Raw genomic sequence first — 27,894 nt, 5'->3', positions numbered from 1 at the left:
ATATATGAAATTGGAAAATCGTGCCTTTCTTTTCTATCATGGGAATATTTTTAAATGATTAGAATCATATTGACTCAAAAAAGGTGGATGTGGATCAAATAAACTTAAAGGCTGAAACTATACAACTCTTAATGAAAATAAGGGAAAATCTTTACGGAGGGAGAAGGGAAGAAGCAAACACTTGGGGAGAAATGGCAGCCTGGTGCGTCTAGGCAAAAGGGTCCACAGGCAGCTTCAATCAAGGGGTCCCAATTCCTGAGTCACATGAAGCAGAAAGGGCTAGATTTCAAGATGGTGTATAGGAAGAGACAGTGCTCCTAGACATCTACACTCCAATGCCCCACTTCTACTCTAAATTCAGAAATTTGGTATAATTTCTGAAGCAGGCAGAGGAGGAGACAAGGTTGTTTTTGTTCTAGCTGGATACAGGAGGAGGGTGAGGGTTCAGAGTCAAAATGAAATTGAGTTATACAACAATTCTTGTACCCCTACATTTTGTGAACTGAGAGTCATACTCATTATGCCTCCCAGCCATTCATTTATTCAACCTATACTTATTGTGTATCTACCATATGCAAAGGGCCATGAGAGAGATAAAGCCATGGATGATGTGTCTCTAACATATCTATTTGTAAAGTCAGCAAAGTGAACCCATGGTGGCTACAAGTCATGATAGAAAGCATTCCTCCAGTGACTGGCTGAGCTTGATAAAAATGGGTGAATCTAAAGCGAACTATATTCTTGGTGAGTTAAGAGGAAAGTCAGGAGTCATTTCTTATTTTTATCTAGGCTTAAATTTTAGAACATATTCCTTCATAAAGCATTCTCTTCATTCTAGCTGGAAACGTTCTCTTCTTTTTCTCAACCACTAGGGTATGTTATCTACAGCTCTATTATGGCACTTACCACATTTTACCTTGTATTATTAGCTTTTGTAGAAGTATCTTATCTCCCTTTTGATGTCCCTGGAAGAAAGGTGTTTCAAAGCATTATCATAGCACCTTGTGCATATTAAATGCATAGTAAATGCTACATGAGAGTAGACAAGTAGCATCAAATATGTCTCTCAAAATATGGACTCCTTGCATCAGCTAACCCTGGATGCTTATTAAAGTTCAGACTCTTTTTCTCAAAATTTTATTTATTTATTCATGAGAGACACACAGAGAGAGAGGCAAAGACACAGGCAGAGGGAGAAGCAGGCTCCATGCAGGGAGCCCGACGTGGGACTCAATCCAGGATCTCCAGGATCATACCCTGGGCACTAAGCCGCTGAGCTACCAGAGCTGCCCTAAAGTTCAGATTCTTGAGCCATGTACCAGCACTACTGAATTAGAATTTCTGGGTGTGAAACTGGAAACTCACATTTTAATGAGCTCACTACAGCTTGAGACCTATGGATTTCAGAATATAACAGTTATAGTAAAATGTGAGGGACGGGGTGGAGCTGGGGTTTATGTGCAGTGTATTTTGCATTTCTGAATATGTTCATCTCAGGAATAGGGAAGGTGTATCATCCTCTTAAGAATAACCACAAGTCATCTTTGCAGAAGCTTAATGGTAAGTTTTTTCTAAAATTTTCATGGAAAATTCTAGTAAATGGGGTTTTTAGAGTGGTATATACAAATTAAGAAAAAAATTAACATTTTGGGGGAAAATTGCACCCACCAAAATCTTACTTTACTTAATGATATAAAGTTCACAGGAGACCAATTAACTGTGAATATTATATTTGTTCTAGTTACTACTAATAGGGTAAGGAAGAAACTTGGGCCTTCTTTGTAGAATTGTTGTGCAGTAATTTTTCCCCCAGCTGCACCTTCTTTCTTTCTTCTTCTTCTTCATATATATATATATATATACACACACACATATGATATAGAACATATTCTAATATAAAATATAGCTATATATAGAATATTCAATATATATTCAATATATATAGAATATAGAACATCTATATATATGTATATACTATTTATAATTTTTGAAGAGATTTGTAATATATAGAAAAAAACACTCTGTAGAGCATCACCTTGCAATAACATCTGCGAGAAGGTTCTATGCACATGCATAAAGTCTGTTTCAATATAATGTTGGGTGCAATGATGAGGTATAAGCAGCTGTACTACTGTATAACTGAATGAGTTACATGCTTGTCTGAAAGTCAACCTTGTCATCAGTAGAACAGGGACAATTGTCATGGCCTCCAAATTGTGTAATTGTGTTCTTGGGCTTCAGTTTTCACCCTTAAAACTAATAAATCTCAAATCTGCAACTTTAGCTTACTCCTTTTTCTTAGTTCCAGACTCAACCTTCCTACTACCTGCTATACTCATTACCTAGGTATCCTACTGGCATCTTAACAAAGAGCCACAAGACTGAGATATTTGCACCATCCCCTCCTTCTTCCGTCATTGCAGTAAATTGGTCACTAAATCTTGTGATTTTTATCTAATGGTTTCTCAAATATATCTTGTCCTCTTCATTACCACTTCAGCTACTCCCATAACTCACTTCCTGGATTACTTTAGTAACCTCAATTTGTCTCACCACCTTCTATCCTCCTCACTGCCACCTGAGGGCTTTTGCTAAAGGCACTTTTTTTGTAATTAAAAAAAAATTGCCCTGCAGTGATTACTCCATTGCATTCATGTTAAAATACAAAAATTCCTTAGCTAGTCCTGATCATACCTGCACTTTCCTCCTCAGTTTCATCACCTCAGCTAAATCCAAAAGCAAATCATACATCACCTAGCCTGACACTTAAAAGAACATGCTGATGTTAGATTACCTCAACTCGATTGCTGATTTGACATCGTACTAGGAGTGTGAACTAGGGAGAACCAGTCTATGGGCGAAATAATAATAGAACCTACTTCCCAGGGTGGTTGTGAGAATTACACGAGCTAATATACACAAAGAGCACGTATCTTGTCTAGTGCACACATTGTTAGCTATTTATTATCATTATTTATCATCAGCTCTCCCAAACCACGAATCGGTACTGTTGGTTCTTCTTCCTGTAATACCTTTGTCACCTCTCACCATCTGGCTACCTTCTTTTTTTTTTTTTTTTTTTTTGGCTACCTTCTTCTATCAAAATTCAGCTCAAGCCCCACAATTTCTAGCAAGTTTACCTGCTCCATTTGTCCCCTGTGTCATTCATCCCCACCGTTTCCTTTGCAAACTTGTTAGGGTAACTATTGTGGGCCCCTATCACGAGACTGTGATCATCTAGAGGAAGATGTGATCATTCTATTTTTTTTCCATTTTTATTTTTTATATTTGTTTTATTGGAGTTCAATTTGCCAACATAGAGCATAATACCCAGTGCTCATCCCGTCAAGGGCCCCCCACAGTGCCCATCACCCAGTCACCCCCATCCCCCACCCACCTCCCCTTCTACCACCCATAGTTCATTTCCCAGAGTTACGAGTCTCTCATGTTCTGTCTCCCTGATATTTCCCACTCATTTTTCTCTCCTTTCCCCTTTATTCCCTTTCACTATTTTTTATATTCCCCAAATGAATGAGACCATATGATGATTGTCCTTCTCAGAATTATTTCACTCAGCATAATTCCCTCCAGTTCCATCCATGTCAAAGCAAATCGTGGGTATTTGTCATTTCCAATGGCTGAGGAATATTCCTTTTTTTTTTTTTAGAATTTATTTATTTATTTATTTTTTAATTAATTTTTATTGGTGTTCAATTTACCAACATACAGAAAAGCACCCAGTGCTCATCCCATCAAGTGCCCATCTCAGTGCCCGTCACCCATTCCCCTCCAACACCCGCCCTCCTCCCCTTCCACCACCCCTAGTTCGTTTCCCCGAGTTAGGAGTCTTTATGTTCTGTCTCCCTTCCTGATATTTCCCAACATTTCTTTTCCCTTCCTTTATATTCCCTTTCACTATTATTCATATTCCCCAAATGAATGAGAACATACACTGTTTGCCCTTGCTGAGGAATATTCCATTGTGTACATAGACCACATCTTCTCTATCCATCATCTGTGGATGGACACTGAGTCTCCTCCCACGGTTTGGCTATTGTGGACATTGCTGCTATAAACATCGGGGTGCAGGTGTCCTGCTGTTTCACTGCATCTGTATCTTTGGGGTAAATCCCCAGCAGTGCAATTGCTGGGTTGTAGGGGAGCTCTATTTTAAACTCTTACTTTATTTTATTTTTTTGTATTTTTTAACTGGAGTTTGACTTGCCAACATATAGTATAACACCCAGTGCTCATCCCATCAAGTGCCCCCCTCAGTGCCCATCACCCAGTCACCCCATCCTCCCGCCCACCTCCCCTTCCACTACCTCTTGTTCATTTCCCAGAGTTAGGAGCCTCTCATTGTCTGTCTCCCTTTGGTATTTCCCATTCATTTTCTCTCCTTTCCCCTTTATTCCTTTTCACTATTTCTTACATTCCCCGTATGAGTGAAACCATATAACTGATTGTCCTTCTCGGATTGACTTACTTCACTCAGCATCATGCCCTCCAGTTCTACCCACGTCGAAGCAAATGGTGGGTATTTGTCGTTTCTTTTCTTTTCTTTTCTTTTTTTTGTATTTGTCGTTTCCAATGGCTGAGGAATATCCCACTGTACACATAGACCACATCTTCTTTATCCATCATCTGTCAATGGACACTGAAGCTCCCCCCACAGTTTAACTATTGTGGACATTGCTGCTAGAAACATCGGGGTGCAGGTGTCAGGGCATTTCCCTGCATCTGTATCTTTGGGGTAAATCCCCAGCAGTGCAATTGCTGGGTTGTAGGGCAGGTCTATTTTATAACTATTTATTTTATTTATTTTATTTTATTATTTTATTTTATTTATTATTTTATTATTTTATTTTATATTTTATATTTTATTTATTTTATTATATTATTTATTTTATTTATTGTATTTTATTATTTTATTTTATTCTATTTTATTTATTTTATTTTATTATTTCTTTGCATTTTTTTATTGGAGTTCCATTTGCAAACACATAGTAGGACACCCAGTGCTCTCCCCCTCCCCCTCCCCCTGCTCCTTTCCCAGAGTTCGGATCCTCTCCTGCTCCGTGTCCCTCTGCTATTTCCCACTCGTTTTCTCAAGGGAGACGGGGTCACTCTAAAGGAAGGACGATGCTTTCGTTTCTTTAAGGCACAACTTAAAGGCAGGTGCGTGGCAGCTTGTGGATGACAGCACAAGGCCCGTGAGCCACGGGATCCCTAAATCAATGTGCCTAAAGTCCCTTTTTGTCTAGTGGGGAGACTTGCAGCCCCAACAGGAGACCAAAGTACTTCTTCCAGCACTTCGGGGGTTCAGATCTTCGCCCCGAACCAACCTGGGGCGCGGGTCGGGATACGGCCCACAGTCCCCGCAGCGCAGAGGACCCCACGGGCCCTCCCCTGCCCCCTCCCCCTCCCCCGCCCCTCCCCTGCCCCTCCCCTGCCCCTCCCCTGCCCCTCCCCTGCCCCTCCCCTGCCCCTCCCCTGCCCCTCCCCCACTGCCTCTCTTCTGCGCCTGCGCCGCTCCAGCCGGCGCGGGGCTCCTCCTCCGGGGGCGGGGCCAGCGGCGCGTCATAGGATTGGGCGGCGGGAAGCAAACAGAACGACGCGGAAGTGACGTCGCGGCGCGCAGGCGCCGAGGGCCCCGCCGCGCGGTGGCTGCCGGGCGCCGCAGGGCCCCCTTTCCCCCGCCTTCCGCGCCCGCGCCCGCCCCTTCGGCCGCCCCGCTCCCGGGCGTGACTCGGCACTGAGAGCCCCGGAGACGCCGCCGCGGTCGCCGCCGCCTGCGCCCGGGCCTCGGCCTTCCGGAGCGTCGCTCTCGCCCCCGCCCTCGCCGGGCCTTCGCCTTCACTTCGGAAGCCGGTGGCGTCGCGGCCGCCCTGCCGGGCCGAGAATGGTGGGCGTGAAGCCGGTCGGGAGCGACCCGGACTTCCAGCCGGAGCTGAGCGGCGCGGGCTCCAGACTCGCCGTGGTCAAGTTCACCATGCGCGGGTGAGGCCGGGCGCGAGCTGCGGGCCCTGCGTGTCGCCGCCTGCTGCCCCACCTTCCCCGGGCCCCGCTCCCTAGCGGCCGCTGCCCCGGCCCCGGCTCCGGCCCCGGCCCCAGCCCCAGCCCCAGCCCCAGCCCCAGCCCCAGCCCCAGGCCGCCGCCCGGGGAGGCCTCGGCTCCCGCGCGGGAGCCCGCAGGGTGCACCGGGGACGCCCGGACGGTGCGGGGCCTGGCCCTCCGGCTCCCCGGCCCGGGAGGCCCCGGCGGCCCTCGTGCACCCGCGGACGGGCTCGGGCCGTGGAGCCCCCCCCCACCCCCCACCCCCCGGTCCTCCCGGGCCGCCCCCGCTTTCGCCTGTCCACTCCGCTCCTGGGAGCCAGCTGTCACTTGCATCTTGGCAATCCTGTAACCTTGATTCGCCCAACACCTTGGCTTTCTTCCCTACCTGCAATTCTTAAAAAAAGAAAAAAAAAAATTCATCTGGGGCTATATCCAACTTACACTGCGTAGCGCTTAGTCGTGAGGCTTCCTGGATACATTTTAAACCCACGTTGGGCCCGCGTGCTCTTTACTTTTCTTAATGGTTTGGCGATTGGCCTGGCCGGTACCTTAGTGACTTCGGCTCCCCGGTGTGCGCGGCTGCATCGGGTCACCGAAGTTGCTGGAGTGAGTGAGTGGACGCACCGTGTATGCAGGTCTCCAGACACCCGGATTTGAGATTGATGGTGTGTGGACTCCCATTTTTGACCCAATGGTTTAAAGAGGACAGAGATCTCGAAAGTAGCCCAACCGGCTTTGCTGACTCCCAGCGTAGTTTATTATAGGTCGCAGACAGAGCTGGAGTTTCCGTTCTGAGTGCGCAGTGCACCTGTGTGAGCGTGACGTGTTGGCAGCAGGCCTGCAGAGCCAGGGTTTCAGAGGGCGTGTTTACCGACCTCCGCTTGTGCAGGCCACTGCCTCCTAACTCAGGAGGATCAAACTCCGTTTATCTTGATCCTTCGGGTTACTCAGGCTTACACCAACCTGGAGAAATCCACGACATCCATCACTGCTTAGGTGACACATCTCATTGTCCAGGTAACTATAGACACCTAAGGCAGGATTTTTTTTTTAAGATTTTATTTATTCATTCATTCATGAGAGACAGACAGAGAGAGAGAGAGAGGCAGAGACACAGGCAGAGGGAGAAGCAGGCTCCATGCAAGTAGCCCGATGCGGGACTCGATCCGGGAACTCCGGGGTCACGCCCTGGTCCGAAGGCAGATGCTCAACCACTGAGCCACCAGGGCTGCCCAAGGACTTTTGAATCAGGGTAAAAAGTGATTCGTGGCTGCTGAATGTAAGTGTTGCGTGTGTAAGCCGTGGCATCAGGATTAGGTAGTTTTAGCGCTGGGGGAGGGGTGCAGATAGGAAGACAATTAAGGACTTATTCCCGTGCCAGTCTCTCTCCTACAGAATTGAAAAGGGACATTATATTGGATTTCATAGGGCGGCATGGAGTCCCAGTTTGACATGCGGACTTTTGCATTTACCGAATTGAGGAAGATAAAGATTTCATTATAAAGACGTGGATAAAAGGACTGTCCGAATTGTATGAATGTGTCTTCCCAGCCTTAAGTGATTTTTGTAGTGTCTGTGTTGTTGAGTATGGAGGGACCCCTCCATTGTACGATTGTGAAGTGCCTAGGACCAAGTTGGAACAGGGAAGAGATGACTTTTAATGATGAATCTCCTTTTTAGTTTACTTTTCTAATTCTCATCCACAGGAGTGAATAATTTTCATCCCCCAATAATTAATCCTCTCTTTTTCCTTTACCGTAGCGGAAAAAATGACAGTGATAATTTATTAATCGAAGTGAGGAAAGTTGGGAAACTTGCTATTAAGGAAACACTTCCATTAACAATGAGGCAACATTTAACCATAAACAACTGCAGACATTGATTGGCAAAGGACTGTGTGATATGCTTTTAAAAAGGTATTTTGATGCAATGAAAATTTACTTTTTTAAAAAAAAAACTGAGCGCAAAGAAAATGCTTGGATTTAGAGAACTTCTCTATTTATAGGTGATATTTATAAATCTAGTAAGATTGTTTTTGCCTTAAAGTTCTATAACATTTGGCCATTAGTATTCTTACACAAACTGTGTGTCAGTGTGACCCAACTGGGGTAACTGTCCATCCAGTATTAGACCCTCCAACAACTCTATCCAGTAGATCATGTAGAAAACCTATTAGATCAAAGTTAATGTCCCATTTTAGATCAAGAACATAGTTTTCTCCAGCACCTATTTATTTCTTTTCCTACCCTACTTTAAGCCTTATTCCTTTTTCTCCACTTTCACGTTGTATCTAACCTAGTAATTTCATAAAATATTACGCAGATTGTCGCTTCTTCTGTTGAAGAATCTTCAAGGGGTATCCAGTATTTTCTTTCCTTGTCTTTCTTTCTTTCTTTCTTTCTTTCTTTCTTTCTTTCTTTCTTTCTTTCTTAATATGGAATGCTTCATGAATTTGCATGTCATCTTTGTGCAGGGGCCATGCTAATCTCCATATCGTTCCAATTTTAATATATATGCTGCCAAAGTGAGCACTCAAGTTTTTTAATTGTAAAATATATGTAACATGACATTTACATTTAGCCATTTTTAAATGTACAAATCAATGGCATTAACATTCACAATGTTGTACCAACATCATCGTTTCCTAGAATTTTTTCATTATCTCGGATAAAAGCATTAACTGATGACTGTACCCATTACCCCCAAGCTCCCACCCCTAGTAACTTCTTTTTGTATTTATGAATTTGTGTATTCTTGTATACCTCATGTAAGTGGAATTATATAATATTTGTCCTTTGGTTTCTGGCTTACTTCACGTAACATGTTTTCAAGGTTCTGACACATGTTGCAGCATGTGTCAGAATTTCCTTTTTGAAGCTAAATATTAATCATTGTATTTTTATATCATATATTGCTTATTCATCTTTTGATAGACGTTTCAGTTGTTTGCACCTTTTGGCTATTGTGAGTAATACTGCTTTCAACATTGGTGTGCAAGGATTTCTTTGAGTCCCTGCTTTCAGTTCTTTTTCTTTTTCTACCTGGAGTAGAATGTGGTTGCATTCCCGCCAGCAGTGCAGGAGAGTTCCAATTTTCTACATACCTGCGAACATTTTTTATATTTTAATAGCCATCCTAAATGTGTGTGAAGTGGTCTGGTGGTTTTGGTTTGCATTTCCTTAATGACTAATGAAGTTGAGCATATTTCCTAGTGTTTATTGGTCATTTATCTTCCTTGGAGAAATGTCTTTTCAAGTCCTTTGCTCATTTTGAATGAAATGAAAAAAACTTTGGTTTTTTACTTAATTTGTAGGAGCATTTATTTATTTATTTTATTTATTAAGCATTAATTTGTAGGAGCATTACACATTTTGGTTGTTAGTTCTTACATATGATTTATAAATATTTTCTCCTACTGGTTACCTTTCACTTCCTTGGTAGTGTCCTTTGATGCACAAGTCTTTAAATTTTGGTGAAGTCCAATTTATCTTTTGTTGCTTGTGCTTTTAGTGTCATATTCCAGAAATCATTGTCAAGTCTAGTGTCATGAAGATTTAACCCCTATGTTTTCATCAAAGGATTTTGTAATTTTAGCTCTCAAGTTTAGATCTTTTACCCATTTTGAGTTAATTTTTGTATATGGTATAAAGATCCGGGATGCCTGGGTGGCTCAGTGGTTAAGCGTCTCTGCCTTCGGCTCAGGGTGTGATCCAGCATCTGGGATCGAGTCCCACATCGGGCTCCTTGCAGGGAGCCTGCTTCTCCCTCTGCCTGTGTCTCTGCTTTTCTCTCTCTGTCTCTCTCATGAAAAAATAAATAAATTTTTTTTTTCAAAAACAGCCAAAGATCTACATTCTTTTATATGTTGATATCCAGGTTTCTGATATCCAGGTTTCCCAGAACCATTTGTTGAAAAAACTGTCTTTTCCCCAGTGAATGGTCTTGGCACCCTTCTCCAGTATTTTTTTTAAGACAAAAAGTCATATTTGTGTATTATTTTACATATTTACATATTATTTACTTTCATAAGAGACTTGTTTAAATATTTATTTGGACTCACTGAATCCTTAAAATGATCTTTGAAATTATTCCCCATTTTACAAAGGAGGATTTGAGTCACAGGTTAATTAACTTAAGGTTCCATTGCTGAATGCAGTTTGGATTGTAAAGTGTTGTCCTTGTTCTTCTAGCCTAAGTAGAAATGAAATGCAGATTCATCTCTGTATTGCACAGAGCCTGATGTATTTTAGTAAATATTGCCTCGAATTATTTAGTTACAGTTCTGCTTGCAAACTAGTCTTATGATTTCAGGACGTTTCAGTTCACTCTCTGATGTCCTACTCTTTAGCTGTAGAATGGGAATAGTAACGTGTAACCTAACAGTATTGTTTTAGAGGATAAAATTATATATGTGAATCATATACTGTGGTAACATGTTTTTGTAACTTTTATTTCCAAACTGTTACTCATTTTGAATATACTTGAATACATTTGGTGATTTTAAGTTTTGTTATGACTGATGGGTAAGCCCCAGTGCTAAAAGAAAATACATTTTCTTTGCATAAAACTTAGTATGAATGATTTTTTTTTTTTTTATTGAAGTCTACTTGGCATACGGTATTACATTAGTTTCGGGTGTACAACATAGTGATTTAACATATACTTTACAAAACGCTTACCATAAGCATAGTTACTATCTCTTACCATACAAAGTTATTACAGTATTATTGATCATATTCCCTATGCTGTACTTTTCATCCCCATGACTACATAACTGGAAGTTTGTACTCCTTGATCCCTTCACCAATCCTCTCCCACCACCACCATTGTGTTTTCTGTATTTCTGAATCTGTTTCCGATTTTTTTCATTTGTGTATTTGTTTTCTAGATTCCACAGATAAGTGAAATGATATGGAGTATGAATGATTCTTATCTTGAATTTGTGAATGTATCATTTTTATAGATGTATTTACCATATATTGAGTTTTGCTAAATCAGGTCATACTTTGTAGTTGGTTAGGTGTTACTGTTACCATTTGGGAAGAATGTTAATGTTTATTAGGATGTTGAGTTCTAATGGTTATGGTATCTTGTCCATAATACATCTTTCACACACACATACACACGCACACATGATATTAATTATATGTTGCAAGATTGCTGCAGACTGAATTACAGAGATAGCAGCCTCAGTAGTCCATAGGGGCCAGGCAGATAATGAGGTAGGTAGCTTTAAGATAACTAGGGCATGGTGAAGCCTCAGAGAAGAGAATTTTTCTTAAAAGTATACTTTTATTTGAAGCATAACATGCATGCAAAAATGTACACAAATCATCTGTGTATACTTTGATAAGTTTTAACTAACGTGTACATGAAAAACCTCCACCGTCATGCCCCTCCCACCACCATACTTTCTTCTCATTCTTGAATTCTAACACTACAAATTAGTTTTGCCTGGATTTGAACTTTGCAAAATGGTATCTGTCTGGATTTTTGTAAAGAGCATATAAATAGTTTTAATCTTGGCGGTTAATTTAGAAATAACAAAAAGCAGTGTGTAAGGCCACTGTTTGGGGTTTAGGAAATACCTCTTAAGAGTTGGATTTTGTGATCACATTCTAGCACTGTATTTAATTGTTCTTGACTTTGAAATGAGGAATTGTAGAGCTTAAATGAATTTAAAGCTTTTGTAAATTGTATAACATACAGTAAATGCTCCATGAATGCTAACCATTTTGTGTTATTAATAGGACCAATTATGATTATGCCTGCCCTAATTAAAATATAATTAATCTAGATATTACCTACTTTAAAGTTGTGCCCTACAGAAAAATACTTTTAAAATTTCTCTTCAGAAAGCACATACGTTTTCCTTACCATTTATCAGCAGTGTGTTTATTACACATGTTATTGCTCAAGGCAGAGCACTGACTAGCAAATAGTGAAGTGTCAAGTTCATGAAGTAGAATTATTTGTATTATGACTATAAACAAAAATCTTGCTTATGAAACTAACTTGGTGCTTTCAAAGAAAGCTGATCTTGGATTGGATTAGGAGTTAACTGTTCCGTTGTGGCCCTGCCATTGACTAGCATGTCTGATCTTGGGCAAGTCGTTTAACTTTTCTGATCTTCAGTTCTTACTTCTCCGATAATTGTGTTAGGTTAGGCAGTTTTAAGGTTTTAGCTTTGTGGCTTTGGTTCTTTTTGTTTTGGAGAAAGAGTTGTCTGCTGTGTTCTTTTTCCCCCAAAAAACGTGTGGCGCAGTGGTTTAGCGCCTGCCTTTGGCCCAGGGCGTGATCCTAGAGACCCGGGATCGAATCCCACGTCGGGCTCCCAGTGCATGGAGCCTGCTTCTCCCTCTGCCTCTGTCTCTGCCTCTCTCTCTCTCCGTGTGACTATCATAAATAAATAAAAATTTAAAAAAAAGTCAAAATCCTTCTTCTTTTTCTTTCTTTTTTAAGATTTTATTTATTTGAGAGAGAGAGAGAGAGAGAGAGAGAGGCAAAGACACAGGAAGAGGGAGAAGCAGGCTTCATGCACATCAAGCCTGATGTGGGACTCAATCCCCGGACTCCAGGATCACACCCTGGGCTGAATGTGGCGCTAAACCGCTGAGCCACCAGGGCTACCCCCAGAATCCTTCTTACATACCCATTTTACATACTATTATTTATTTTTTTAAGATTTTACTTATTTATTCACGAGAGAGACACAAAGAGGCAGAGACACAGGCAGAGGCAGAAGCAGGCTCCACGCAGGGAGCCCGACATGGGACTTAATCCTGGATCTCCAGGATCACGCCCTGGGCTGAAGGTGTTGCTAAACCGCTGAGCCACTGGGGCTGCCCTTATTTTACATATTAGATTTGACAGATAATCTTTCTATCAAAGAGAGGTTCAGAGGTAGAAAAGGAACTTTTTTTTTTTCTTTTTTAAACCCCTGGATTAGATGATCTCTAGGCACTTTTAGAAGTTCAGAGGCTCTGTGACTATATATTATTTAAGGCTGTGAATTAATGGCTACACAAGAGAAGAAAGTATGATCCTGAAATTCAGGCATATTTGGGGCATAATATTTTAAAGATTGATTGATTTTAGGGAAGGCGAAGGGGCAGAAGGAGAGAGAGTCTCAAGCAAACTCCTTGCTGAACGTGGAGCTCGACATGGGGCTCAGTCTGACAACCCTGAAATCACGACCTAAGTCAAAACCAAGAGTTGGACACTTAACTGACTATACCACCCAGGTGCCCCGGGACATAATATTGTAGATATGAGAAAGGTCCTAGACAATCTAGTTCCTTCTCATTTTACATGGAGAAATTGAGTGACTTGCTCATGAGTTCAGGTAATAATGGAAATTTGAGTTTATTCTTAAATGCTAATATTAAGCAGGCAAACATCTTACTTAAGCAGTCAATTCACTTGAATGATTATAGTGTGAAAGTATGCCACTGTATTTATTTCTGCTTCTGTGTTCTGTGACTTATTTTGATTTTTGACTAAAGTTACAACCTGTGATGGCTAACTAAAACAGGATTTAGATATGGTTAAAGTTTGAAAAGGAAAAGTTATCTTAGTACAGTTATTTTATCTACAAGAAGTGTAGATAGAAGTGGGGTTGTTTTGTTTCATTTTGTTACTTTAACACTAGTTAGCTCATACATGCCGAGTGAATAGAGTGATGATGTCAGTATAATGTGGAAATTGTGGTGGTTTGTATTTTATTTTCCCTAGGTAGCGAGGAGTAGAACTAGAACCTTAGATAGGAAGGAGGCAAGCCCTCAGCTATACAGGTAAGCTTCCTGAAAGGTTTATTTTAAGAAACTTAAAGTTAATAAAATGAACATGAACATGAACACTTGTACTCAGCACTTACTCCCTCAAGGGGTTATTTCTCAGTATTGCACTTCCTCCTGCAGCCCCACTGGCTTAGAGCTCCACTTCCACCTGGAGAACTGTTATAGCACCTGAAACGGGCACTTCCATTGTTTTTGTTTATTTTAAAAAAACGTATATATATTTTTTTTTTAGATTTTATTTATTCATGAGAGACACAGAGAGAGGGAGAGAGGCAGAGACACAGGCAGAGGGAGAAGCAGGCTCCATGCAGGGAGCCCGATGTGGGACTCGATCCCGGTGGTACTCCAGGATCATACCCTGCGTGGAAGGCAGATGCAGATGCACTTAACCGCTGAGCCACCCAGGTGTCCTGTTTTTGTTTATTTTAAATATTCTCTGGGGTAGCCTCTAGGTCTGAGCCACCTACCTGACTGTCCCAAGTATCTCCTGAGTACGGTACTATTTTTTGTTAGGGATGTTTTTACAAAGTTGAGTGGGTTAAATGGTTTGCCTATTTTTCCCATATGTCTTCTTACTTTGAATACATGCATTTGCAGAAGGGAGATTTTTTTTCAGGAATGAATATATTGTGGTGTGGCATAAATAGGTGTGCTTCATTTGGGACACTTGTTTAAATGCAGTTAATGTTAAATCCTCTAGTCTCAGGTTGTTTAATATTTTATTTATTTATTTATTTATTTATTTATTTAATTTTTTTGTTTAATATTTTAAAATAAAGGTACCAGTTCATCCTAAAATAACAAAGGATACAGAAGTATGAATAATTAAAAAAATCTCCACTAAACTGTCTTCCTTTTCCAGTCATACTTTGCAGAAGTAATTAACTGATTATTGGGTGATGAACCTAATGTGTGTGTATACACACATCTTTATAATGTGGTAATAGAGAATTTTATTATGAGACTTAGTTTCCTTTTAAACAGTACAGATTTACAAATTATCCTTATCTCCTGGTATTAATGTGTCATAACATTTTAAATTATTTTGCTGTTGATTGTCATTTAGATTATTTCTAATTTTTTGTTGTTATAAACATTGCGTTGAACTTTGTTACACATGCTGTGAGAATGAGTGTTAGGGTAGGATACGATGTATAGAAATGAGATTGTTGAATCTTGAGTTGCATTCATTTAAGATTGACAGATAATGATTAATGGCAAAAAGGCTAACAGTTGGTACTCCTATCCGTAATGTTTAAGACTTACTGATAACTGGAAGTATTTTGCTAAACTAAACATAGATATAGTTACTGTAAATGTTTATTTCTTTATAATTTGGTCTCAGGACCTATTTGAGGATTGTTAGATCTAAAAATCTACTTTCAGAAGCATGAGGTTTAATATTTAAGAATTTAATTGGTTATTTTCTTAGCTTTTTTGGTGTGAGGCTTAACGATGGCACGGGATGAAAATACTGATTAAAATTTTAAGACTAGAGAGATAATCACAGCTTGAGGATAAACATTTGTGAGTTTGAACATTTTGTGCTTCAGAATTTGCTTCTCCTTGTGTTCTTATCTGCTCTTCCCAAGATTTTTTCTCTAAACTTTTATTGAGATGCAACATAGTACACAATTAGAAATGTATAGCTTAATGAATTTTCATAAATTGAACACACATGCCCATGTAATCAGCTTCTGGACAGAGCATCACTAGCCTTTTGAAATCTCTCTCATGACCTAATCCTGTCATTAACTCTCAGAAAAGTAACCTTTGTCCTGATTTATAGTACCATTGATTTGTTTTGCCTGTATTTGAACTGGTGCATAAATGGAATCATATAATGTACTACTTCTCTCAGTATTATTTGTGAGGTTGATCCATGTTTCTGCATGACATTTTACATCACTCATTTTCATTGTTGCTTAGTATTCAACTGTATGAGTAACTGAAATTAATTTACACATTCTATGTTGATAGGAATTTGAGTATTTTCCACTTTGGGCTATTAGAAATTAGAAATATTAATACTATCAATATTTTTTCAAATGCCCCGAGACAAGCATATCTAGATAGTTCTGTTGTTTATATACCTCAGAAATGCTCAGTAGGGAGGCATAAATCTTGGTGTAGCAGATACTGCCAGTTTTCTTTACCCCTTTGTTATACCAGTTTGCACAGTCACTAACAGTTCAATTGCTCCACATTCTTGGTAATATTTTATTCTTTTTTGTGTTAGCTATTTTGGTGGGAGTAGTTTTAATTTGCATTTCCTTGGTTTCCCTAGTGACTAATGAAATGAGGTATCTTTTCATATTTATTGACTGTTATGATAACCTCATTTGTCAAGTACCAGTTTAAGAGTTTTCCTTTTGGGTGTCAGTCTTGTTCTTACTGATTTGTAGGAATTCTTTCATATTAGCAGTTTTACAGATTTTTTTAAACCACTCTGTGGGGTCTTTTCACTCTCTAAATGGTATCTTGATAAAGGTAGGTCTTCTATTTTCCAGTTTATCAAGTATATTCCAGTATATCAGTTATTTCCTTTTTTTCTTTGGTGCTTTTTGCGTTTTAAGATATCTTTGCTTATTCCAAAGTTTTGAAAGTATCATTTGTATTTTTTCTTAAAACTTATGTTTTTTTTTTAAACTTATGTTTTACCTTTCACATTTAGATCTGTAATCCATCTCGAATTGGTTTTGTGTGTGGTGTGAGGTATAGGGGCCAATATTCATTTATTTTTCCCATGTGAGTATCCACTTGACCCAGCACTGCTTATTGAAAAGACCATTCTTTCCCTACTGCAGTGCTGTGTCATATGTTTGATAAATCAGTATAGGATGAGTTTGTTTCTCTACCTCTTTTACATTGGTCAGTTTGTTCTTGTATCAATACCGTACACCCTTAATAATAAAACTTTGTGATGGTTCTTAATATCCAGTAATGTAATTTTCTCAGCTTTGGACCTCTGCAAAAAAACCTACTGGGATTTTACATTGACTGTAAAGATCGAATTTAGGAGAATTGACATCTTGACACTATTGAGTTTTCCAATTTATAAGCATAGTATATTCCTCCTTTTATTTCCATCTTTAATTTCTTTTGGTGAGAACAAAGCTATAAGACAACATCATTAGACTTTAAAACTATATCTGGGGGTAGCCCGGGGGGCTCAGTGGTTTAGCCCTGCCTTTGGCCCAGGGCCTGATCCTAGAGACCCGGGATCAAGTCCCGTGTGGGGCTCCCTGCAGGAAGCCTGCTTCTCACTCTGCCTCTCTCTCTCTCTCTCTCTCTCTCTCTCTCGCGCGTGCGCGCGCGCTCTCTCTCTCTCATGAATAAATAAATAAAATCTTAAAAAAAAAACTATATCTGTAGTCATTAAGACAATGTGGTATTGATGCCAGTGTATCCAAATAATCTAGTGGAAAAGACTGGAAAGACTAAAGCCAGGATGATCAGATTTTGTTTGATTTCATATTTTAATAACAAACTCTTAAGAGCAGAAATTAATACAGTCTTTGGTGGGGGTTTTGTTTTGTTTTGTTCTTTTACCAAGCATGTATTTTACCTTTCTCACAGGTGTGGACCATGTTTAAGGATTGCCCCAGCATTCAGTTCTATGAGTAATAAGTATCCACAGGCAGTTTTCTTGGAAGTAGATGTACATCAGTGTCAGGTAAGGGAAAGGAGTGCTTTAAAAAATTTTTTACATTGGTTTGAAATTCAACATTGTTATCGTCCTTTGTTTCTCTCTGCACATAGCACTTATTTGAATATATTCAAATGTTATACGGACATGAATTATTACAATGTCATTTTGGTGTATTAGTTAAGGATAGTCCAATATTAATTGTTTCTGGGTTTGTTTATATTAATATATTTCTGATGTAAAACTAGTAAGCTGTTCAACTAATCAGTCATCTCGAAGTCCTTTGTTTTACATTTTTTATCTTTTGCAAATCGAGAATAGTAACTTTTATTCCTGAGGCATTGCTTGATTCCAAAGCCATGGCAGAGAATTCTTGGTTATAGTTTGATTTGAATTGATCAATTTGGAAGTTTCAAAGCTGCATGCTCAGCAGAAACTGAAAGTGTTAATTACTGTTGATTGAGCCACAGTGTTACGGGGAGATTGCCCTGATTACTTAGTTGGAATGGCTCTGTGACAATTCTCTGTTTGCAAATGTGGAAATATGGAGGAGGAGTTATGGCAAAAAATTTTGACAGTTTCCTTCCAACACTAAAAATGTAGTCTTTAGTTCTAAGGAATAGTTGTGTAGCTCCTCTTTTTGGTGAGGTTTTGTCTTTAATACATTTCTGAGTATGAAAATATTTTTAAATATTGTAATAGTATAAAATATTTTTAAATATTATAATAGCTTAAATATAAAATAATATATATAATTAAATAATAAATATAATTATATATAATATATTAAATTTAAAAGTTAAGTTTAAATATTATAGTTTAAATATAATCAATTATAATATAATTAAATATAACAAAATATTATAATAGTTAATATTATATATTTATAATAAAATATATTTTAAATATTATAATATATAAATATATAATATGTAATATATAAAAATATAGTAGTTTATAATATAAAAAATATTATAATAGAGGTTTGTCTTTAATACATTTCTGAGTATGAAAATATTTTTAAATACTGTAATAGTTTTTAAATATAATATATTTTAAAATATAATTATATAATTATATAATATAATCTTAAAAATTATAATAGTTTTAAATATATATAGTTTAAAATATAGAAAATATTTTAAATATGATATATTTATGTTATAATATAAATAATTTTATAATAATTAAATATTATAATAAATATGTAATATATAATATAATTATATTATAATAATATAATTAAAAATTATAATAGTAGTTTGGGGTTTGGTTTAAACCCTATAATACTGCTGTCAGCACTGGCCCTTATTTCAGTATTCACTCTCTCTACTCTGGAAGTGCTCTGTTCTGGAGCTTTGTTGTCCAGTATGGTAGCCACTAGCTACATGTGGTTATTGCGCACTTGAAGTGTGGCAAATCCAAAAGTGCTGTTAAGTGTAAAATACACAGAGGATTTTGAAGGCTTAATATGAAAAAAATGTGAAATATGTCATTAACTTTTTACATTGACCACGTTGAAAATGCAGATAATGGATTCATTAAAAATATTATTAAAATTGATTTCATTTGTTTCCCGGTACTTTTTTCTTGTGGATACTGGCAACTTATAATTTGGTGTATAGCCAAAATTTGTGTCTTACATTTCTTTTGGACAATACTGTTTTAAAATGTCAGTCATGTTTTTTGTTTTTCAATTTTTGAGGTTTAGAGAGGACATCTCTATGTAAATCTTGTGCTTTTTTTTCTTTAAACAATGTAGTAGTACCTCTTTATAGTTTTTGAATATGCAAGATGACAAATTTGCTTTACTATTTATGAAAAAAGTAAGTCATACTTATGAAAAGTAAATCATAAGTTAGGGGTTAATTAGCTAATTTCCACTCAGTTTTATAATATTGTGGAGTTCGAGCAGAATTTTAAAAGATGTTGCATTGCATTTGATGGGAGGCCAAAAGTCATTTCTGTAAGTAGAGTTGAGTGAGGATGTTACTTCATTTTCATGGAGAGATGGGCTACTGGTCTTCAGTCTGTACTTTTTCCTAGTAACAGTGGTTTGTGTTGACATATCAATACTCTTTTTGGCTTCTCCATTTAAGAGACAGCATGTAGTTATAAAAGAGCTAGCTGATGTGTGAAGCATAATTTCTGTACTGGAAGCTAATTGTTCTACTGGAGGATGAAGTGTTTAACACTAAAACTGATAAAAATGCATGTTATTCATTGGGAACGTAAGGGTAATATAGCTATGCCCTCAGTAATAGGTCTACTTTTTCTTAAACAATTGGGAATAAATTATTTTATGTGGTTTTTGTTCATACTTGTGATAACTTCTATAGGGATGTAGAATGAAAAATTAAAGTGGTTTAAGATAAATTTTAATTCATTAATGGCATCTCACTTGTCAATTCTAGGGAACAGCTGCCACCAACAATATATCAGCAACACCTACATTTTTGTTTTTTCGAAACAAAGTGAGAATTGATCAATATCAAGGAGCAGATGCTGTTGGATTAGAAGAAAAAATCAAGCAGCACTTAGAAAATGATCCTGGAAGCAATGAGGACACAGATATTCCCAAAGGCTATGTAGGTAGACTTAAAAGTGAAATCATGATATATCTCTTGTCATTATTTGGTTAAAATGAAATTGACTTATCTTTTGCTAGTTAAGAATATTTTTAAAGAAGATCTTTAAAAGTAATTCCATTAGCTTACTATTGGGGTTTTTGTTTCTCTTGTATGTATTACAATCTTAAGCCCTCATCACAAACTATTTTTCCTAAATAATTTTCTTTGCGACTTTTTAAAAAAAAATCTTTTTGCATTGTCTTAATAGCCAGTTTTAAACACTTAATCATTTTATATATATACATATATATACACAAATTTAATTTTCATCTTATTATTATATATAATATGGATGTTTTACTTATGTGTAATTTAAAAACTATATCTATGTATTTTTTTCCCCAAAAATGTGAAGAAATGTACATTGGAAAATTTTTCAGTTTTAGACAATTGTGTAAAATAATATGTAAATTTTAATGTGTGACTTTTATATGCTGAACTCCCATTTCCTGCCACTTCCTATAGTTTTTGCTCTCTTTTTTAATTTTTTTTCTCTTTTTTAATGTATCCTCTCTTGCTCCTCTTTTTTTCTGCTTAAGAAAAAAATCTACTTATTTTGTTGTAGGGTCCTATCCTTTGCTATTGGATATGTTTTTCTGAGTTTTAAGAGTAAGTTGTTGCTCAAATGATAACCTGAAGACTTAGGAACTTAAAAGTGTTTGAAAATTACATAATACAAATAGTTATAATTCAGTATCTTTATTATTTGAAAACTATTTAGGAAGGAACCAAATTCAGAAGTAGCCCTTCATGGTAACCGACTCATTTATGCAAATTAGTTAATCCTCCATACCAAAATATATATTTGCGTATATCTTTCCTAATTTTTATTGTTCTAAAAATGTTTTAGAATATTGTTTTATTGTTCTAAAGTTAATGGTGATAACAGATCAAAAATGAACTTTTAGCTGAGTGAAGTAAGTCAATCTGAGAAGGACAAACAGTGTATGTTCTCATTCATTTGGGGAATATAAATAATAGTGAAAGGGAATATAAGGGAAGGGAGAAGAAATGTGTGGGAAATATCAGGAAGGGAGACAGAACATAAAGACTCCTAACTCTGAGAAATGAACTAGGGGTGGTGGAAGGGGAGGAGGGCGGGGGGTGGGGGTGAATGGGTGACGGGCACTAGGGGGACACTTGACGGGATGAGCACTGGGTGTTATTCTGTATATTGGTAAATTGAACACCAATAAAAATTAATTTATTAAAAAGAATGAACTTTTAAAAAAATGTTACCTCAAGTTAAAGCTAATATATGAAAGAATGTGTATCAAGTATAATACAGCAGATCTGTGTCATGGGCTACAAGTCCTTTCTGTAAAGTCCCTTAAATTCATACTGAATAAGGAGACTCTCTAGTCAGATAAATACGAGAGATTTGTGTGTTGGGGACTGAGTGCTCTGTCTTCAAAAAGTGTCTTTAACATGTGGTACTAGCATTAATTAAGTTAGGCACAGTTAATATGTTTAAAACAAAAGTGTTAGGTAAAAATTTGAAATTGTAATACCCAGTTAGAAAGTATGATCATGTTGTATAAGTTAGGGTTGTGACACCTTTTGGAAAATTTTGGAAATTATTTGACTTGTAAACTGTTGTGGTTACATCTTTGTGAATTTTTTTCCTTTATTTACTAAGGGTTTTTGCGTGAAAAGGTCTTATGAGCACAGCAGTCCTGCTGCTTAGCTGGAAGGATACTTCTTTACACATCAGTTAAGTGTGATTATTAGTGTTTTGGCCGCAGGTAGGAAATAAGCAGGAAAAAATGAAGTTTTAAGAAAGTTAAAAAATTTAGTTTTCATGTAAATGTTATGAATACGGTGTGAAAACCTATTAAAAACACTTTCAAAAAATTAATTAAAATACTTTCATTTTTTCCATCAGGTGTCAATCAAGACATTAAAAGTTTTGAACTATACATCTATAAGATTATTAAATATTTAAGATTGGTAATGTGTTTCTAAGAATGTCATTCTCACAACACAAATAGAAACTTAATGGGAGTAAGAGTCAATGAATGAAAGCCTGTGTCTTAAGTAAATTTAAGTATAAGCATTACAAAAATGAATTGACAATTTTAAAATAAAATTTTGGTTTTAAAGACTTTCAGTTATGTAACACTGAGAGGCTATACAGTTATTGATTTTATACATCTGTAGTTTTAGAACTAATTTGATTGAAGCCAGAGTAAGAGGGATAGGCTTATCTTTTTTAGAGGGGTTTGAAATACTGCCATAGATGTAAGCATGATATAACATTAAGAATCATAACAGTTCTTATTCAGAAGTAAGAGTGTTTCTGTGAATATAATGACTTTGAGTTTTTAAAACATTGATTAAAGCATTGGGAAAATTGAAAACATTCTTTCTTTTCTCCCATTATTTGTTAAGTGTACCCAGTGTGACTTCAGATGCAACGAGAGGGCCTCAATATCAAGTTTCCTAACCTGCCCAGAAGTTTGAGTTCTGAGTGCTCTGGAATTGAACTTGGATTTGCATATGTTCTGAATCTTGAGGCTTACTCATCTATTTTAGTATTCTGATCTCTGAACTATAGATTTTAGACTACAAATTTTGTCATCATTCATCAAAATAAAATGAAACCTTAAGTGACTCTAATTTGTATAGTAAGACAGATCTTTCATTAACCCAAACTGGAAGCATGGAAAGGTTTTTCTGACTTCCTGTGTGTGTCTTATGTTAGATTTACCCCCTCCAAAAAAGAACAATGAAATTTATTAAAACACACTTGACAGAGCAGTAGTACAACAAATACATATGCCATTCACCTGTGTTTCATCAGTTGTGAATATTTTGCTATTTTTGCTTTCTTAATATTTACTTATACACTTTTACCTTCTGCAGAATCATTTAAAAGAAACTGTGGACAAAATATGTTGGTTCATCTCTAAATATTTTATTAGCCTGTAGCTTCTAAGAACAAGAACATTCATTTACATGACCATGATAGCATTGTCACTCCTAAGGAATTTAACAGTGGTACAGAATACTTATAGCCTATGTTTACGTTTTCTTAATTATCTCTGAATATTCTTTTTTTTTTTTTTTTTAAGATTTTATTTATTTGAGAGGGAGAGAGAGCGAGAGCACAAGTGGAGAGAGGGGCAGAGGGAGAGGGAGAAGCAGACTCACCGCTGAGCAGGGAGCCCCTACAAGGGGCTTGATCCAGGACCCCTGGATCATGACCTGAGCTGAAGGCAAGAGCTTAACTGACTGAGGCACCGAGGTGCTCCTCCAGAATATTTTTTATAGCTCTTTTTCCTCCATCTAGGATCAAGTCAAGGATCATTCATTGCACTTAAGTTGTTCTCTTTAGTGTTCTGGAAACTTGTGTCTCCTTTTTTTTTTCTTTTGTTCATGACTGCCTTTTTTTGAAAGTTTAAACCAATACCACTCTAATAGAGTAGCCACTAGGTACATGTCGCTATTATGCATTTGTTACATGCCTAGTGCAACTGAGACACCAAATTTTAAACTTTATCTATTTTTAATTAATTTAATTTTAAATTGCCACATGTGGCTAATGGCTATCTTATTGTACAGCGCAGGTTGAGACCATCTGTCTTCTAGAATGTCCCACAATCTGGATTTGTCTGATTGTTTTCTCATTATTTTCTCATTGGCAAGCTGATTCCATAGGTAGTGTATTTATTTCCAATGGCATATTTCTAGAATATGTCAATTTGCAGTTAGGTCAGATATAATGCCAGTTTGTCCCAGAGAATGTTGTATAACAGAGCACTTTAATGCATGTGTTGGTGATACTTGTTTTGTGTGTCCCATGATAAATAAATGTTAAAACAACTTTAAGTCACCTAGTTTATTTTTCATCATTAAGATACTATGACTGCAATGTTGTCTTCATGCTTGGGGTCTTAATCCTAGATATAATATTGAAGAGGTATCTTGGTAGAATGGAAAATGTGTTTAAAAGATTTGTCAAAACTACCCTTTCAAGGCAAATATTCTTAAAGTTTAGAATAATTCTAGAATGGCACTTTGCTTTACAGTGCTACTTTATCCCTCCACTGCTCCTCCACCCCGCTGCTTTTAAATTGGCTACAGTGTGTTACCCTGAGCAATAGGGTTAACATCTACAGCGTAACATTTAATAAATTCAAAATAACATTTTGGCTTTAAAAGCATTTAGGTCACTCCATGAATAATTAAGGATCTATACTAATGGATTCTTACCATATTGATAATAATGACCTGACATAATTATTTGACATTAAAAAGCTTTCTTTAGAATGATATACACTCTTTCAGAATGATATACATATGCATTAGTATCTGTATAAAAAAATAGAGCACTCGTTGTGATAGGTGAATGTAAATGATAATCTGTAGTACTTGGTAAACTTCAAAATTAGTCCTTGTTTAGTAGATGAAATGGATACTTTTCTAGAAAAAAGGGTTTATTAAAATCAGTTCCATTATAAGCAGAACTCCTAAATAGATCAATCACCATAGAGGAAATAGAAAAAGTAGTTAGAGACCTCTACCATCAGGGTCAAGGGAACTTCATAGGGAAATTTGACCAAATCTTTAAAGATCAGATAGTCTAGTGTTATTCCAACTTTCGAAGACTATATAAAGAGGGAAAACTTCTAAATTTTTTTTTAAGTAAATATGACATTGATCCCAGAATCTGACAACGTTTGCACCAAAAAAAGCTACCGATGAGTTACAATTAGGAACAGTTGAAGTTCTGAAAATATTAGTAAACAAAATTCAGTGATCTAGAGAAAGATTCTGATCTCTTAATATGCAGAAAAGGCATTTGACAGAATTCATTACCCATTTATTCCAAAAGCAATCAATAAAATCTTCATGAGAGAGCACCAGAGGCACACTCATTAAAGCCAGGAGAAGGGACGACCACTGTCAGAACTCCGGTGTGGTGTGGGACTACCCACCAACACATACGCGGGAGACAGGAAAATGTTAAATGATGCCATGGGGAAGCAGTCAGCACAATCCAGAATATTAGAAATCTATAGGTGCTAAGTGACCATAGATGAAAGGAGATTTGAGAGACATTAACCAAATACAGTGTACGTTTTTTGAACTCTTATTTCCAACTGTAAAACATTTATGAGACAACTGAAGAAATGTGAACATGGAAATCTGTTAATGACTAAAGTATTAACTCGGTTTAGTTATAATAATATTGAGGATTTCTTTTAGAGTCCTTATCTCTTAGAAATGTTCATGAACACACTGAAATGTTCATGAATGAAATGAAGACATGTCTAAGATTTATTTGAAAATGGGAGGAGATTTATTTGAAAATGGGAGGGTAGGGACTGCTTGCGGTGTAAAGATGAAGTAAGAGTGGCCATGAGTTGATTATTGTAACTGGGAGGTGAGTACGAGAGGTTCACTGTGTTATTTATTTATATATGTTTGAAATTTTCCATAATAACAAGTGTTCTAATCCTTATTTGTTATTTATCTTAAATGTAAACTGTTTATGGATATAGGTTTAAGGAGTACATGACCACTAGAAGAGGGAGGTCGGCTTTCTTTGGATATTTTCATTTGCATATTTTGCACAGCAAATCACTGGTAATAAAAAAGTACAAGCCAACATTTTATAATCGTCACGTTAAAAACTTAGTTTTTGATACTTTGTCAAGTGGGCTAAGCCTAGATTTGGCTTTAATAGTGATAGAAATGAATAATCCCTTCATTTCAGAATTTGAAATGAAGGGATTATTGTAAAAATTTTAGTAACTATTTTAAAAGAGAAATTTTCTTTAAAATTGCCTACTTTAGAGAGAATCGTGTATTTACATTTTCGTTAGATTGTTAGACCAAATCCAAGTGCTTTGCCTAAAGTCTTTGTTTAATTTTTTCAGATGGATTTAATGCCTTTTATTAACAAAGCTGGCTGTGAATGCCTTAATGAAAGTGATGAGCATGGATTTGACAACTGTTTACGAAAAGATATGACCTTCTTGGAATCTGATTGTGATGAACAGGTAATTGAATACTTAAATTAAAGCTTGTAGGGCTCATCAATATTTATACCTGCTCTGGGTTCTTTATTATGTTTCCATCTCATTGTTTTATGTTTCTCCTCAGATGATCGCTTCTTTTCCTTTTTGTAAGTTTCCATTTCTTTGATGGTATAGACCCACCTCCTTTCTCTGTTCTATGCAAACTGCCAGGTGCATTACACAGAATCTCAGAATTTTGGAATGGCCCCACTAATGAATTGAGCGTTCACCACCTTAAGTCCTTATATTTATTCTTGACCTGTCTTCCATATTTTGCTTTTTACCCCACCCAAATGAATTTGTACCTGAGAAATAGAGACTAATTAGAGGAGCACTCCCTGTGTATCTGGTCTTCACTCCCAGATGTAAATCTCTGTTGTACTTCCCAGTACTTCCCTGTGTTGTCACAGAGGAAGTAGCGTAGTACTACCTTGATCAAGCCATCATTATCTTCATCTTGAGTGTTACTTTCCTTAATTTACTTTCTAATCCACTGTCTCTGCTTTGTCTCCATTTCAGTTTATCTTCCACATGCTCATGAAAGTTATTCCTCTGAAACATAAATCCGGGGGCACCTGGGTGGCTCAGTTGGTTAAGTTTCTGCCTTTGGCTTAGGTCATGATCTCAGGGTCCTGGATCAAGCTTTTCGTCAGGCTCCCTGCTCAGCGGGGAGTCTGCTTCTCCCTCTCCATCTCCTCTGCCCCACAGCTTGTGTACGCTCTCTCTTTCTCTCAAATAAATAAGTAAAATCTTAAAAAAAAAAAAAAGAAACATGAATCTGATCATGCTTCTCTTAAAAGAGTTAAATGATTCTTGTTCACAGACTTCAGGAAGAGGATGTCAGATTCCTGCTGACTTGATCTATTTCTAGCTTTCCATTCTCTTTTCTTTACCTATAGTTCAAATTTCTATATATGTGTCATGCTTATTATTTTTTGACACACTATTATAGATCAAGTATAAAAAGCATTTATATAACCAAAGGAAGTAGTCTGGGTATTTTCTTAGGCAAACAGACCACAATGATCCTGAAATCATAAATTCAGATTCCATGTTTGCTCTAACCATAGCTACCTTACCGAACAGCTTTAGGAATGTTGTTTACACTTGTGTTCCTTGTCAGTGGTGCCCTGAATATAATGTGATGATGCATATCAGCAGAACTGACCACAGCCTCCCTGAGATCTTCCTGCCAGGAAAATCTTCCTTCTAGGGTAGAAGCGTAGATATGTACATCAGGCACAATTTCAGCTGGAAAGAAGATTGAGCAAATGACTCATGGTTTCTGAGAGAGGCATCCTGACAGTGTTTCATTATCCCAGCTCCCTTGTGTGGCCTTCTACATTCAGTTAGTCTGTAGAGCTATTAAAGGTCTTATTGTCTTGAGTTTTGAATAATAGAATGCATCTAAGGGGTAGTTTCTTCACATAACCTGTGCATTGTCTCCAAATTGTCAAGTGATGTGGGTAGATGCTTGATAAACCATCCTATAAAACGTTAAACTTATACACTAAAATACATAGTTTAAATTTTATTTTAATTTGAAATCGTTTGATTTTTTTTTTTGAAGATTGCTTATCAGTTTACAGGTCACAAGACCTTAGGTTCTTATGCATATTCTGACCCCTCCCCCTACCTTTTTTTAGTGGGCTCTACCACCAATGATGGGCTCAAACTCAACCCCTAGGTTAGGTGTTGCGTGCTCTACTGACTAAGCTAGCAGGTGCCTCCCC

At 37.2% G+C, this 27,894-nt stretch overlaps 1 protein-coding gene and 1 non-coding gene across 6 annotated transcripts in view; one reads left to right on the top strand and one right to left on the bottom strand.

Annotated features, from left to right (window-relative positions):
- The first annotated feature begins 5,641 nt into the window (after window positions 1-5,641).
- The window catches only part of TXNL1 (thioredoxin like 1), a 34,482-nt gene continuing 12,229 nt past the window's right edge, over window positions 5,642-27,894 (top strand). For 3 of the 5 annotated variants that reach the window (XR_012001548.1, XM_072757941.1, XM_072757940.1), the window contains exons 1-4: window positions 5,642-6,000; window positions 17,436-17,532; window positions 19,920-20,093; window positions 26,021-26,143. Coding sequence is in view for 4 of the 5 variants with exons in the window: in XM_072757941.1 (XP_072614042.1) it covers window positions 5,903-6,000; window positions 17,436-17,532; window positions 19,920-20,093; window positions 26,021-26,143 (492 nt within the window). In the remaining variant the exon portion in view is untranslated. Of the gene's footprint in view, window positions 6,001-7,818; window positions 7,974-17,435; window positions 17,533-19,919; window positions 20,094-26,020; window positions 26,144-27,894 lie in introns of all 5 variants that reach the window. The other 2 variants (XM_072757944.1, XM_072757943.1) reach the window with 2 other exon arrangements.
- On the bottom strand, window positions 8,486-8,589 carry LOC112919357 (U6 spliceosomal RNA). Its single transcript, XR_003234888.1, has one exon. It is a non-coding gene; the product is annotated as a U6 spliceosomal RNA (small nuclear RNA).

Source organism: Vulpes vulpes, chromosome 5 (assembly GCF_048418805.1).
Source record: "Vulpes vulpes isolate BD-2025 chromosome 5, VulVul3, whole genome shotgun sequence".
Classification (NCBI taxonomy): domain Eukaryota; kingdom Metazoa; phylum Chordata; class Mammalia; order Carnivora; family Canidae; genus Vulpes; species Vulpes vulpes.
Note: the sequence above shows the minus strand (reverse complement) of the source record. Positions and strands in the feature narration are given on the sequence as shown.